Genomic DNA, 14,895 nt, shown 5'->3' with positions numbered 1-14,895 from the left:
AAGAGTATTTTCTTCGATGGCTTTTAAACATAATATTTTCTTAATTGAGCATCTTACAAGATCTCTATAGAGAATTAAGACTTCAGAGCTTGTGGCGTTTACCGAGTCAGGCTGATCAGATCAGGCTGTCACGAGGACGCCGCTCTGCAGTGTCTATGACACCAGCCGGCAGCCACTCACCTGTCTACACGAAGCTGGCAGACGATGCTGAGAGCATCCACAACGCCTTCTTCCTTCAACTGTCGACAGCCAATGGACGTAGCAATAAAACACCCCGTCCTGCCTATCCCTGCACTGAAAGGAACAGACAAGGAATTCAAAGGTGCAGGAAAAATAGCAAAGATAAAATATATTCTTTTTTTTTTTTTAACACTGTGTCGTTTATGTATCTGTACAGCATTGTAACAATACAGAAGCCCGGCGTGGGAGAACACACCACAAATTCAAGACACTGCTGCCTCTGGTGTGGGTGGTGGAGAGGACAACAGGACTGGAGAAAATAATTAGGGGACCTAAACAGCTTATTAAAGTAATCAACAGTATGCTCCTTTATTAAAAATAAAAACAATCTGCGGTGAAAAGAAAGTGAAATTAAATTAATGTCAGAAACAAGAATGTTTCATCACCAATTTTTTTTCACAGCTACTATAGTGATAATAATAGTCCCCCAAAATAAATGGTACAAACATTAGAAATGAAGAGAGTAATTTTACATTCTTTATAAACGGTATTTTATACCTAAAAATAATAATTAGAAACACTTACACCTTTAGCATTCTAAGAACTTTAAAAAAAAAGATTCTTTTAAAGGGGTATCATTTATTTGTATATTTATTTATCATTCATTTTTAAAAATGTATTTTCTTTTTTTTAATATTTATTTTTTTGGTGGCAGGAGGTAATTAGGTTTGTTTATTTATTTTTAGAGGAGGTACTAGGGGTTGAACCCAGGACCTCATGCACAGGACCTCATGCCTGCTAAGCATACGTTCAACCTCTTAGGCAATGCCCTCCCCCCTTAAAGGGGTATTTTTAAAAGTAGAAACATCAGGAGTCATAATAATAATAATAACACCCACAGCAGCAGTAGCAGCAGCCCTCCTGGACGGAGTGTACAAACGTGGCCCCGTGCTGGGTGCTTACACAACACTCTGCCCCGCAGTCACATGCAGGAGGATGAGTGGGGTGGAGGGAGGTGGTGGGTGGGGGGAAGAGTGGAAAAGGCATCAGTTGTTCTACAAAGAATAATCAAGGCCTGAAATTAGGTCGGGTCTGGGCAGTAGCAAGGAGGGGAAGGACTTAACACACATCGCAAGCGGGAGAGTGAAGGAGTGGAGGTATAACAGTGAGAGAGGCCAAAAGTCAAAGGTGGGACTGGAAGAATGGTCGTGCTATCCAGACAAGGGGGGGTTCTGGGATGAGGGCTGATCTGAGGGAGAGAGTGGGGCGTGTGGTCTTGGATAGACTGCTGTGGAAGGTGCTAGCGGATAACTGAAGATTTGGTTCAGTTTAGGAGAAAGGATGTGGCTGGAGGCACATATTTCCAAGTCTTTTTTTTTTAATCAAGGTTAACAGTTGACTAGAAATACTACCTCTCTGGAAGGTTTACACACTAATCTCCTTTAGACGGTATGCTATCAACGTAACAAGCTTGCTGTCTCTCTGCCATGTCAACCACCCTTTTGTAAATTTCTCTCAAATCTACAATTAAATCCCCCAACTGTCTCCCAAACTCTAGATCCACATCCTGCCCCTCAGCTGGCTCTCTCGCTGCTTCTATTTCACACTTGCTGCCGCTCAATGTATCTAAATCCAATGTGCCTAAAACAGAATTAATTATCTTTTTCCTCAATGGCATTACCAGTCAGCCACCAGTTTTTCAGCCTAGAAATCTTGGAGCCGTCTTCAACATCTCCCCCTCTCTCACCTCCCACTTCCAATCTGCTACCAGTTCTTCTATTTTCCACCTCTACCAAGCTGCTGGGATCCATGCTTTCCTGTCTATAAACTGTGCTCACATTTTTGAAATCTTACTTCATGATTAGCCATGATCTCATTATGGCTTCCAAGTCTCCAGTCTCTTCTTGGACTAATTCATGATATACACAGCTGCTTGGTTCATTTTTCTAAACGAGGGACCTGATCATGTCACTTTCTACTCGAAAAGTGTAGTTGGCTCCCAAGAGTCACAGCACAATGTCTAAGCACCCTATCACGATATTCAGGACTTTGCATGATATGGATGTGACGAGCTTTCAAGCTTTCTGTCTTTCTTGCTGTCTACCTTGTACCCTCTGGGCCACTGCTTTCATTTGAATCACTGGAAACATCTCTTTTATTTTCCAATTTTCCTTTTTGGGTTCATGGTATTTCTTCACTCAGGAATGCCCTCCCTACCAATCTTTAAAACCACAAACATTGGTCCTTGTTTCAAGATCCTGTTTTAACATTTTTCCAGCTTTTCAAGGCTTTCTTCAGTCCTCATGATTTGAATTAATAGTTCCCCTTGTGGCGCTCAAAGAGCTCTTATTTCTCCTATTTGGCACCTTTTTCCTGTTGGATGTGAGCGCAGAGGAATTCAGAGGAGGAATGAGTCCCTTCCAGTCGAAGTGTTTATCCAGAATTTGTTTTGGTAAAGAGACGGGACCCGAGCTGTACCCTGTGAATGGCAGACGTTTTGGTTTTTGGTAATCATGAATGAGAGAGAATGTTCCATGTATGACTGGTGTAAGGAAAGAACTGCTGTAGATGAGAAAGCACGATGTGTGACAATGGGTGGCTTGACTTGAGGAAGTTTTCCTAGAACAGATAAGGGAGATAAGGCTGGGAAGGTACAGTGGGGCCTATAAAAAAATCTTTTTTTTTTTTTGAAAGTATTATTTTGGGGGGAGATAATTAGTTTTTTTTTTTTTTTTAATTTATTTTTAGAAGAGGTACTGGGGATTGAACCCAGGGCCTCGTACATGCTAAGTATGTGCTCTCCCATTTGAGTTATACCCTCCCATCCATGGGCCTATAAAGGATCTTTTTTGGAAAGCTAAGAGGTTTGGACTTCATCCTTAAAAACAATGCTACTCTATTTTTTTTTTTTTGGTTGTTTTTTTTCTTTGAGAATTTGATGAAAACAATGGGCTTTTGCTCCCCAGAAAATTCACCTAACTTGATCTACCCAAATCTGTTCAAGTCGTTTCGAGGAGTTCACTGACCCCTGTGGCTAATCCACGGATCTGAGGTTAAGAACGTCTCTGCTCCAGGCAATACGAAGCCTTTGAGAAGTTTTGGGCAGAGGCCCCATGTGATGAAGGAGGGTCTTAGGCACATCACCCAGGAGCAGTGCACAGTCAGTGGCAGTGGGGGTGGAGCACGGGGCACTGGGGTGTGTGTGTGTGCAATTAGCCGACTACTTCTGACATACATGGGTGAGGTCACGAGGGCCTGAACTTGGGTGGTTGGGCAGGAAGTGGTGATTATGGGCGAAGCTTTGAAGGGAAAGCCAATCTGGTGACTGATTAGATACGGAGGCTGGAGCTGAGAGAAGGGCCAAAGATAACTGTCAACATTTGATGTTGAGTGCCTGGAAAAAAGATGGTCTCATTCTTAGAAACAGCAATCAGAAAGGGACCTGGTTTTATGAGGGAAATGGTTTGTTCATTTTAGATATCCTGTTCTATGGCTTTGGGTGGGGGACGGTTCCAGCCCTAGAATATGGCCCATTCGGTCCTTTTCTTCAGCCCCAGGCTAAGTTTAGGAGAAGGCCTAATGTTACAAACTAGATAATGACGCTTTGGATAAATAGACAGATAGTGAATTTTGCTCTTAATTAAACCACTAAGGTTCAAAAGAAGGCTAACACGATCATCTGAAGTCATACACCTTTTTAAATTAAAAATATCATCAAAAGCTATCTTATAAGACCTAGGAGGTTAAGTAAAATAACACAAATTAATTAGAGTAAGTATGGAGGATAAATGATGGGTTGTATAAATAACTTTAAAATATGGGCGTTAGTTTGGGCACACGAACAGGAAAACCAGGGGGAAGAGGTACAAGCCAGAGGGAAAGACCTTCAGGCTAGAGCTTAGGGAAGAGAACCACCACGGACGTCTGTCACTTCGTCAGCCTGGCCTCCAGGACCGCACGCTCCGGTCACAGCGCTTTGTTTCCCTCTTGGTCAATTACCACTTGCCCACTTCCCATTTCATAAACTTATTTCCACCTGTTTTTCATGAGGTTAACTTTTTTTTTTTTTTAGAATAATTGACTGGTTTTCACCATATTTGACATAATAAATGTTATCAGGGTACAATCTGAGTAAAGTTCAGGTGCCATCTTGAAACAACAAAAAAGTTGTTGATAATGAAAAAAAAATGTCATTCCTGGCCCATAGGAGACTGATGAGCCTAAATGAATCTGCGTTTCAAGGTAGAGGACTGAATGAGGTCTCCAGTTCCCTGAGCTGTTATATATTATTGTATATTTATATTATATAGTATTATTTATTACTATAGAGGTGATATTTTCTCCACTGTGTGATTGTTTTGGTTTTTTTTTGTGAGGGGGAGGTAATTAGATTTTTATTTATTTATTTGTTTTTAGTGGCGGTACTGGGGATTGAATCCGGGAACTTCTGCATGCTAGGCATGTGTTCTACCACTGAGCTCTACCCTCCCCCCTCCACTGTGTGCTTGTTTGCTGACAACATGCCAATAATGTCACTTCATTTCTGTTAAGTATCGTCTTGATCAAGGCTCAACTATTAGGAAGTTAACCAGTTTAAACACATATTTAACTTATCAGCAAAGTCAGAAGCAGGAAGCAAAACCCAACTTCCACCTGCTCTATGACTCTCCAAAGGGTAGCCAGTTGCTTTGGCAGAAGGGCCCGTCCATCCCTTACCTGCAGTGGACAACCACAGGCCCTCTGCCTGCAGAAGCAAGTCTGTCTTCTTCCACATCCAGCATGAGCTGCAGAAGGGGCTGGGCACTGTCTGGAGTCTTGTGATCGGGCCATGAGGTGTACCAGTAATGCTTCACGTGTTGGGTGTGACTTCCTTGCTGGAAATAGTAACAGCCACCAAATGCTTCATTTACTTGTGGGACTAAAAGTCATCCAAACCGCAAGACTGAATGCCGACTATCACTCCCATCTTGCTGGCAACTTACTTCTAGGTGGAAAAAAAACCTAGGGGATTTTTGAAGACTACTCTTTTACCCTGAGAAAACTTTCCTGTAAATATGCTGAGGTCAAAGTTTGACAGTCTTCCTTCTATTAAACGAGAAATACATATTTAATATCTAGTATAGAAATATAGGCTTAATATAGAAATTATACATTCAATATAGAAAATGTGCATATGCTAAATATATGTTTGTAATTTGTTACAATAAACATAAGGGTAGATGAAAATAAAGCCAAGAAAGAATCAGGCTGGAATGTGGTTTCTTCTTAGAACATTTCTGACAGGTTATTATGAACATATTGACCAATATAAGAACACTTAACTTTATATTCAGTCACTCCAATAATTGTACAGTCATCGCAAATTCCAGTTTTTGACAGCAGTGAGGAATCTGGTAGTAAAGGAGTGACAAGGGGTCACTAGATTAGAAACATTTTGAGTGAGGGTCCAGGCACAACATCTCAAAAGCCAGTGCCCAGCTGGGGGCCTGTGATGGACTAGGCACTCAAGAACGCCTGTGAAAGGACAGGTCCTGGTAAGTGCCTTGCTGCCCTGAACTTCCCACTAAAACCCATCAGTGCACCCCCGCCTCTACTCCCGTCCTCTCTGCCATGATGCTGTCCCAGCAGCGAGGCTCTGGATAGAACTGGATTCTTTGGGAGAATTGCTGTCTAGAAGTAAAAACAATACCATGGCATCTGCTGCCTGTAATTTAAATAAGATAACTTTTCTGTGACGTAATCTGGTCCAGGAAAGTCCCTATAAATGACTGTAACTCTAAGTTTTGGAAGATCTTATCAACACTTCGGGCTTTTCTTGCCTCCCACAGCCACCCACAAGTGCAGATTTTCCCTTTCACAGTTTCCAGGCTTTACTCAAATCTGCTTAGACCAAAGTGACGTTAAAAAAAAAATCATGATAAAGTCTCCAGCACAAGCCTTAAGTTAAAAGCAGTCAAAAGGTTAAATCAGGGATGTTACATGTATGCAGATTAGATCACAGCATCCTACTTAGTGAGTTTCCTTAATGTCTACTTGTATTAATTTAATTATTTCCACATACTGATAGTAGCTGACAACAAAGAAATAGAAAAGGGGATGATGTTAATTCCTCCTTGATCTTGATATTATTTAATTTGTTTAAATTGAATCTGCAATACTTTCAGGATAAATCATTTAAAGCAGCAATATCACCCTCTCACACTGTCTACTTCGTAGACACCTGCAGCTACACAGTCTTACCTTTAAGACGAGGTTTCGAACGGTGTAGTTATCACATTCATTTACGTTAATAACCAGAACCTCCACCTTCCCATATATTCCTCTCTTTTCTGGCCAGTAAAGCACGCATTTCTGGAGAAGGGAACAGAAGAACACAGCACATGTGAATGGTTTTTATTGGCCTTGGAACACTTATCATTCAGGCATCTCAAAAGTTCCTATCTTATTAGTCAAAAAAAAAAAATCAAGTATCAATGTTAACAGTTCTGTAAATGCACTAAAACCATTAAAGTACGTATTTTAAATGGGTAAGCTTTCAAAACATGATGATATTACTATTAGCATTATTGTTATTATATTTTACAACTGCTGGGTTATGGAATGGGTTTCTGATCTAAAGTGATCTGATCATTACTTAAAAATGCATTAGATCATGCATTAAATGTTGTATTATTTTTAAAATATCCAAGCTACATTATTTGAAAAACTACAAAATAAGATTCAAGCATCCATACAAGCTCATATTATTTACTATTTTGCCTTTAAACAATTGCAAAAGAACTATTAATTTTTTTACCATGTATTTTAACGATTAAGAATGTAAAGAGTAAAAGTTGATGTTTTATTTTGAGTGCCCAGGGATGCAACTTAATTTTAGAAATATTGTTTAAATAGAACTTGTCACTTTCTTTCAAACACACATGCATTATTTACAGCGAAATTCCTTCACCTGTTGCCTTTAATAGAGAGCTTTGAATCCTCAGGACACCTGTTTCTTCACATCTATGTCAAAGGCATATGACCACACTTGAAAAACACTAAGTACTTATAGATTTAAAAGAACAGCAAAAAATTTACAAAATTATAGAATTAAAGGAAAAGACAGTAAAGAATCAGAAACGTGCCTCCGGACTCTATGCTGCTAAGCACAAAATACTCTAGATGATAGAACCACAAGGAAGTCACTTCACCTAGTAGAATCACTGCTTCTTTCATCCATTACAATAAAAACATTTGCATCCTCTATGTTCTGGTCCTTCTCCAAACAAAGTAAATCATTTTCACCTCTATTTACATGCCACCCCACCTCCAAGACGATCAGGCAACCGGCTAAAGGCTGACTCTGGCTGATACAACATTAACATTAAGAAAAGAAACCTTTTCAAAATACAGCAATTTCTTTCCCTTCTCATTTACCAGTTGCCAGACGTCTCAGATCCCCCCCGGTTTGTTAAAGATAATCATACTAACCAGTCTGCCTGGTTTCTTTCAATGGAGCATCAATTATTTCGCTGCAAGACCCGAGCTATTGTGTGTCTTAAAACCCATGCCTCCTGGATGAATCCAAGAAGAATGACAAAGAATCTCGAAAAAGGTACTGAACAAAGACAGAGACATTCGGTGGCCCAGCAGTCTGGCATACGTGCCCCATTGTCCACGATCGGGCCTAAGGAGCTGGCCCTTCTCTGCGAAGGTGGCTTTTGAAACCAGGATGGGAAGCTGAGCGAGGCAGGAGCTCCCAGCCTGCACCCTGACTCCTCACAATACAACAGAGGCTTGTGCACCTACTTGATAAATGGAAACGCTGCTCGCTTCTCTCCCAAGCTTGCCGGGGCCCTCCTGAATGTTTTTCTTGACTCTCTACCAAAAATGCAATTGGCAGCCGGCTCCCAGTAGACAATGCAATGTGACTTGTTCATTCAAACAACCCTTAATTAGCATCCCATCTCCTCTCAGAGATACAATAGCTTATTTTTACACACTGAATACGTCCCCCCCCACCACCCCTTTTAAGAGAACTAGAAAAAGAGACCAGATAAGTGTAGGTGCTTTTGAATGTGAGGTGGGGGGAGCTGCAAATGTAGTTACTTCTAAGAGCACAAGTTCACATTCAAATGATCTTCATGAACAGCCTTTCAGGGTTTCTTTATTGTGGTGTTAACAATGACGTGAAACAAGAAAATGCAAGGAAGGAAAATGCTCTCTTACAGATAATACTGTGAAGCCACACCAACTGTAGGTAATTCAGAATGGCATGCTATCTCGCAGAATATAGCCCCAAATCGTCACTGTTCTTCTGCTAACTGGGCTGATTCTTTCAGTAAAATTTTCTGTTAATTCTGAGAATTCATAATTTGGAGGAAAAAAAGAGGTTTCCAGAAGGTCATGTGTCTCTTATACAAACAAGTAATTAGTGAACCTTGACTGTAAAGATTCTGGACGTCAACCAATTATTTATAAATATTGGTTTATAGCAAAAGTAGAATGCAATCCAAAGCGATGTAAACTCTTATTTTTATGATTTTTCTTTCTTTGACCCTCTCTCTCACCGCCCCCCCCCCCCACACTGGGGCTATTTAAGCATAAAGGGAGCAGATCTAGCTAGCATTTTAGTTGCCTGGAAAAAAGTAATCTATTTTTAAGTTACTTTCTTTTTAAATTCTATGCATTTAAAAAATCAAAGAGATTTGTGCTGTGAGCTAAAGACACATATTAAAAACAGAATAGAAAGTGGCTCTAAATAAACAAAAAGAAGACAGTGACATTTGGGTTACATTCACATATGAGAAGGACAGAATGGGTCAGATTGTCTAAAATTATTATGGTCATAGTTATTCTTGGCGTTCCAATTAAATATTACTAACCTAGATGCAGCAATTTAATATTCAAAGTGCCTTCACCAATATTATATCATTGAATCCCTTCCACGATCATTTGAGTTTGGCAGAGCAGAGAGTAGGTATTATGGTTATTATTGTTTTTAAAATCATTTTACAGCAGAGGAAACTGAAGCTCAGGTGTTTTGGTAGGAGTCTCTGAGAACATCTCCTTGGAGGCTTGGACCCTCTGAGCAAATATCACCTTATAAATTCAACTTTCTATCTTTTGAGTTCTGCACTATTAACCGACCAGCTTTGCAGCACAGCATTAACCAGCACTCTCCCTTCTCTCAACGAAATACGCTGATGCTCACGGAACACTGAATGCCCTCGGTCCACTCTCTTCCTAAATCCAGCACATCTTCACTATCTGCTGAGCCGCGTTCACCAAGTGGTATTTATGCCTGAACTTCTTAATGGAAGTTGTACTCGTTACTGGAGCCCAGTAACTCAATCAATGAAACACGAGTGAGAAAGGAAAAAAATAAAAGAACTGTTCTATGAAATAATTGCACACATTAATTACGTTTTCACTGGGGGAAAAAAGTGAATTAGTAAAGCAAACTGCAGTCAAATCAGATACAGGTGAGAACATTATAAAAGAGCAAAGCTTGAAAATCTAGACGGGATTCTGCATTCATATTGTTTTACAAACTTTTCAATGTTCTCCCTCCTTTTAAAAAAACTGAAATGGGACATTTTAATGCTGTATAAAGGGCATGATTTACACAAACTAGATGACCTAGAACTCCAGCTTTAGACCAATATTTTTTTAAAGGCAGTTCCATGATAAAATAACGACCAAATTTGAATATCAACAAATGTACCTGTTTTAAGACAAAATAAAACTTTAGAGGCTTTTTTTGTGTGTGTTTAAGCCTCCACTTGAAGTTTTTTTTTTTTTTAATTTAGCTGTGTCAAATAAGCAGGCTTCTAACCAGTTAGAAGTGAAGCAGGCTACAGCAACTGAAAAGACTCTAATAGATTAAAAATTGAAGCGCCAAGTTATGTTTGGAATGTAAACATGTTTGAAAGGACAGGTGAGTAATTTTTCCTAGGGGCTGTCAGCCTCTGAATGTCTGGCCATTCTTAATTGCTTGGGTAGCGTAACTGTCAAGCCCCTAGTCATTCGGGCTGCTGGGCATTGCTGGGCAGTGCTAGGTCCGGCTGCCTCTCTCACCATGGAGTATCTAATTCTGTTCCTCCAGGAAAGCTGCATACCAGTTGCTGGGTCTCCACTGTCCTCCAACACTGCCCTGCTGACCTTGTCTGGACACACAAGTCCCTGATTACGGAACTTCGTTTGCTCGTTTATTTTCCTTCTTGGTACAAAGTGTGAATCCTCTTGTTCACCTCACACTTCATCTCTAACTTGAGCATGACTTCTCCATCACTGTTCCAATCCACACTTTCAAACTGTCCACTACTTTAAGTCATTTTTTTTTTTTTTTTGGCGGGGGCGGTAATTAGGTTTACTTACTTATTTTTTGAGTGGAGGTACTGGAGATTGAACCCAGGACCTCATACATGCTAGGCACGCACTCTACCACCGAGCTATACCCTTCCCACCTTGTCCACTACTTTGAATGAACAGATTCAATGCATTTTTTTTTTTTCCTTTAAACCAAATCAAAATGCCATGTGCATCTCCTCTTTCCTTCCTAAAGAGAATGGGCAGAGATTTTAACCTGGACTATAAGCAATTCAACACACGGCTCTCCAGCCACCATCACTGCTCGCACTGGAATTTGCTCCCTTCCCACCACAAGTAGGAGGAAGACTTGAGGAGGGCGTGTACAGTGGGGAGGGGGAGGGGGAGGGGGAGTTGGGAGTCAGGCTGCTGACTGTTTGGCCTTGGGCATATTGCTTAACCTCTCTGTTCCTCAGTGTCCTCACTTACAGAGGGATTTACAAATACATCGACTGTAAAGACTGATTTCAAAGCACATTGTCTGTACCAAATAAATGTCAATTATTTGGGAGCTCAAACAGCCCAGTTTCTAGACTGTCTATGTATATTTGAGTTACCTTCTTGATTCTCTAACTTAAACTCTAATTTTTTAAGCTAATTTAAAATGATTGAGATGATTTACTTTCATTTCATGCATTTGGAATATAACATAGCATCATTAACATTTGTTGCTAGTGTTTTATCAGAAAAATTCATTTTCTCTTCAAATGTACAGCTAAGAAAGTTTACTTAATTTTTAATTATAATTTACTTACATATTGAATAGCCAGTCATTCCCATCTGAATATCCATCCGATTTTATAATGAAACTTAAGGTAAACGTGGGATACACTGAATTAATATTTATATTGCAAAAAACCTCTTTTTCGGATGTATTTAAATAAAGACATATCCATAGTAGCTGTAATTTGACTTAATGAAGCCATTACTTATCTTCTTTCGTATTCATAAGATTCATATAGCTTGCCATCTATAAATGTTAAAATGACCACCTGATCTCAGAGCAAACTGTCTGCCATCTCTTACTCTGCCATATGTTTTCTCCTCTCCACAGCACCTAACACTTTGTAACTGTATATAATATTTTAAAATTTTGTTTCTTGTTTATTGTGTATCCTCGCCTTCTTTTTTTTAAATGGAGGTACTGGGGATTGAACCCAGGACCTCGTGCATGCTAAGCATGTACTCTACCACTCAGCTATACCCTTTCAGATTGTAAACTCCACGAAGGGAAGGATTTTTGTCCATTTCGTCAAAAAAGATATAATCCAAATGCCTACACGGGTGCTTGATGGTTGATTAAAAAACTGGTAACTGAATGAATGAATGTGCACAAACACAGCACTGGATGTTTTATAAAGAGGAAGAGGAACTGTGTACTGAAAGTCATCAAGGTTAGCTGGAGAATTCCAGATGCTAATGATGGTCCGGTTAGATCCATTTCTGGAAAACACATTGGGAACAGGTTCTTTCAGAAGTTCACATCATTTCGCCAGGTAATTTCACACCTAAAAATATACTTTCATGAAATAATCACAGATGTGGATAAAAAAATTGGAAATGATCTAAGTATCTGCTAATAAGGAAATGATTCCACACATTTTTAGAGTTCACACAATGAAATTCCAGCAGTCATTTAAAATCATGTTTTTGGTGAGTTGTTAAATGACACTGAGAACACGCATAATACAATGTTAAAAGCAGACTATACAACTGAATACAGATCCTTTTTTATTCTCTCTACTCTTTGGCAAAAGTTAACATTCCAGTCCTATCTCCCTTCCCCTCCTACTATGCTACACGTGCTCAAACCACACCAAACTACGCAACTCACGCAAGCTATGCGGTGTCCATGTGCGGTTGTTTTGCCCAGATTAAGTTCCCTTGTGCACCTGCCTACTCTGGAGGTCCCTACTGAAAAGCTCTAAGGCACCATATGAGCTATTTGGACACGTAAATGTAATTAAATCTTTCCCGTAATTTTATCAGACAGAGAAAGGAAGGGAGTGAAAGAAGGGAATACTTAAAATAGAATTTCTTTATTTCACTTTTTGAGATTAAACTGTTTGCAAAGTGCTGAATGGACAAAATGGGGTTTGTAAGTATCGAAGTCACATACCTGAACTCAAATGAAAGGTGTATGTGAATATCGAGAGAGTCTACGGCTGTGCTAAATACTTCAGAGAAGTTATTTTGTTAGGCCAAGTCACCAAGGGATTCCCTCACTTTGTGAAAGATAAATTCCATGTCTTACTGTTCCCTGAAGCCAACAGTGGGTCCCCTGCCTTCTAATGTCTTGCATCCTTATTTGGCTCGTTCATTATGTTGGGGCAGCGATTAAGTGTGTGGGCTTTGGAATCAAATGAACCTGGATTAAAATTTGGACTCCATCACTCACTGACTCTGAGGCTTTAGGCAAATGGTTTAACCTTTGAGCTTCAGGGTTCTTAGCCTTAATATGGGGATAGTAAATCTTGCTTTGTACAGTTAGAGTGAAAATAAACTGAATTTATGTATGAACTGTGCTTACTATGTACATTCAATAAATGGCAGTGGGTAGAAACTATCTTCCACAGTATATGTAACATGACCAATATTCACAGTTACTTCTTTTGTTTTCTAGCCAAAAGTCTGAGCCAGTCTGAAGACTTTGGAAATACGCGGATGCTTCTTGTCACGTTTAGACTGATCTAACTCCAGTTTGGCCACTGTGTCTTCTCTAGTAAAGCAACAGTTCATATGAAAAGTTTAAACATTGTGTTTTCAATGTTTTCTTTCTTTCAAGAGGATTTCCCTTCTTGAGATTTATCTAAATGAAGAAATCAAATTTACCTGCAATAAAAACTCTTCTTTTCTTGCAGTGTAAGAAAACTGATTTTTCAGCTCTATTTTAAAATATTTTTGCTCTTTCCTCATTTTGTAAAAAGTGAGTAACCATGAGATACTGGGGCTATTGAATAAGAGAGCTGGCAATTATTCATTTATTCCTTTTTTCTTATTAGAAAGTAGAAAGGTTCATGAAAATATAAAGCCTGGGAATTTCTAAAGATAACTCCACCTTCACATATTTTTGGAGGAAATGATTTTTGTCTATTCCAAACAATGACGCTTAACACAATTGAAAGTTGGCACATTTTCAGTAAACAGTGTCTTCCTGGTAACGTGAAGTCTATTGCGTATTTCTTTTGAGCCAGACCTCTCAGTATCATTTTGATCTGTAAAACATCAAAGTTTCCTCTCCAGTGTTATATTTACGTATTTAGAGAATCTGGATGGGAAGGAATTTTTATTTTAATTTAATGAGTAATCAACAGTAACTGAAGTCAAAATCTTTACTGTGATCTTTGGAATTAGGACTGGGTCCAGGAAAATACATGTAGCAAATTACACATAGAAAACACGTAACGTAATCTATTTGACTTTGATATTTCCAGATGTATCCCAGACATTTAAAAAGGCAAGAGGCTAAAAATGGTAAGGAAAAAAAAATACCTCTCCAATTTCCAAATTGTGCAGCCAAAGAGAAAAATCCGGGGCAAATCCCAAATGGGTGTGGCCAATATTTAAAAAAAATTCTAGCTTTCAACAGATCCACTTGGCTCTCCTATGGAGAATGTGAATTCTGAGAATGGTACTAACAAGTTAGCTCCAAGTATGATGGGCTTGAAAAAGAAAGGACGAGACGGCTCTATTCCTTTGCACATTGAGGACGGAGAGTTTTGAGCATCACCAATGGATCAAGTCAGTGTCACTTTGAAATATACATTTATCTCATACCGCAGTTCTTTTAGAATGACAACCTTGGTCTTGGGGACAGAAGGGAAGAATGTAACTGTCTGTTGAGGCTTTGGCATATTTGCCACTTGTTCATATCATCCCTATTGAACTTTTTCTTTTTTTTTGACCAGGGGTTGGGGCAGGTAATTAGTTTTATTTATGTATTTATTTTTAGAGGAGGTACTGGGGATTGAACCCAGGATCTCGTACATGCTAAGCACGCGCTCTGCCGCTTGAACTATACCCTCCCCTACATTGGAATTTAAAATATGTCACATCCTGCTCAATTTCTAAGGAACACTTTCTGACTAACCAACAACCTTAGCTTCTTCTGTTCTAATGAAACCCTGATTCAAGAGCAGCTTAAAGCACTAAAAGCATTCTTCTGACTCTTTCTTTAAGGGAACAAATATATCACACAATTTGAGGACTGAAATGCTCTAGACAACAAACGTGACCATTTACCTTACACGGTTACTACAGCGTGTTCTCTAGTCCTTGCGAGATATTGTTTCACATATGCTCTGCCAAGTATTAATCCTTAATAAATATGCAACACTGACAAATTAGTCATGTTCTTTGTGGGAA

At 39.3% G+C, this 14,895-nt stretch overlaps 1 protein-coding gene across 4 annotated transcripts in view; it reads right to left on the bottom strand.

The window, feature by feature from the left end:
- PTPRR (protein tyrosine phosphatase receptor type R) overlaps window positions 1–14,895 on the bottom strand; it is a 228,771-nt gene that overhangs the window by 15,355 nt on the left and 198,521 nt on the right. For 3 of the 4 annotated variants that reach the window (XM_006191107.3, XM_032493768.1, XM_032493769.1), the window contains 3 exons: window positions 6,421–6,531; window positions 4,897–5,054; window positions 181–294 (listed from right to left, as the gene is read on the bottom strand). In XM_006191107.3, coding sequence (XP_006191169.1) covers window positions 181–294; window positions 4,897–5,054; window positions 6,421–6,531 — 383 coding nt within the window. The other variant, XM_032493767.1, reaches the window with a different exon arrangement.

This window comes from Camelus ferus, chromosome 12 (genome assembly GCF_009834535.1).
Source record: "Camelus ferus isolate YT-003-E chromosome 12, BCGSAC_Cfer_1.0, whole genome shotgun sequence".
Lineage (NCBI taxonomy): Eukaryota > Metazoa > Chordata > Mammalia > Artiodactyla > Camelidae > Camelus > Camelus ferus.
The sequence above is the reverse complement of the archived record's forward strand: the minus strand, read 5'-3'. Positions and strand labels throughout refer to the sequence as shown.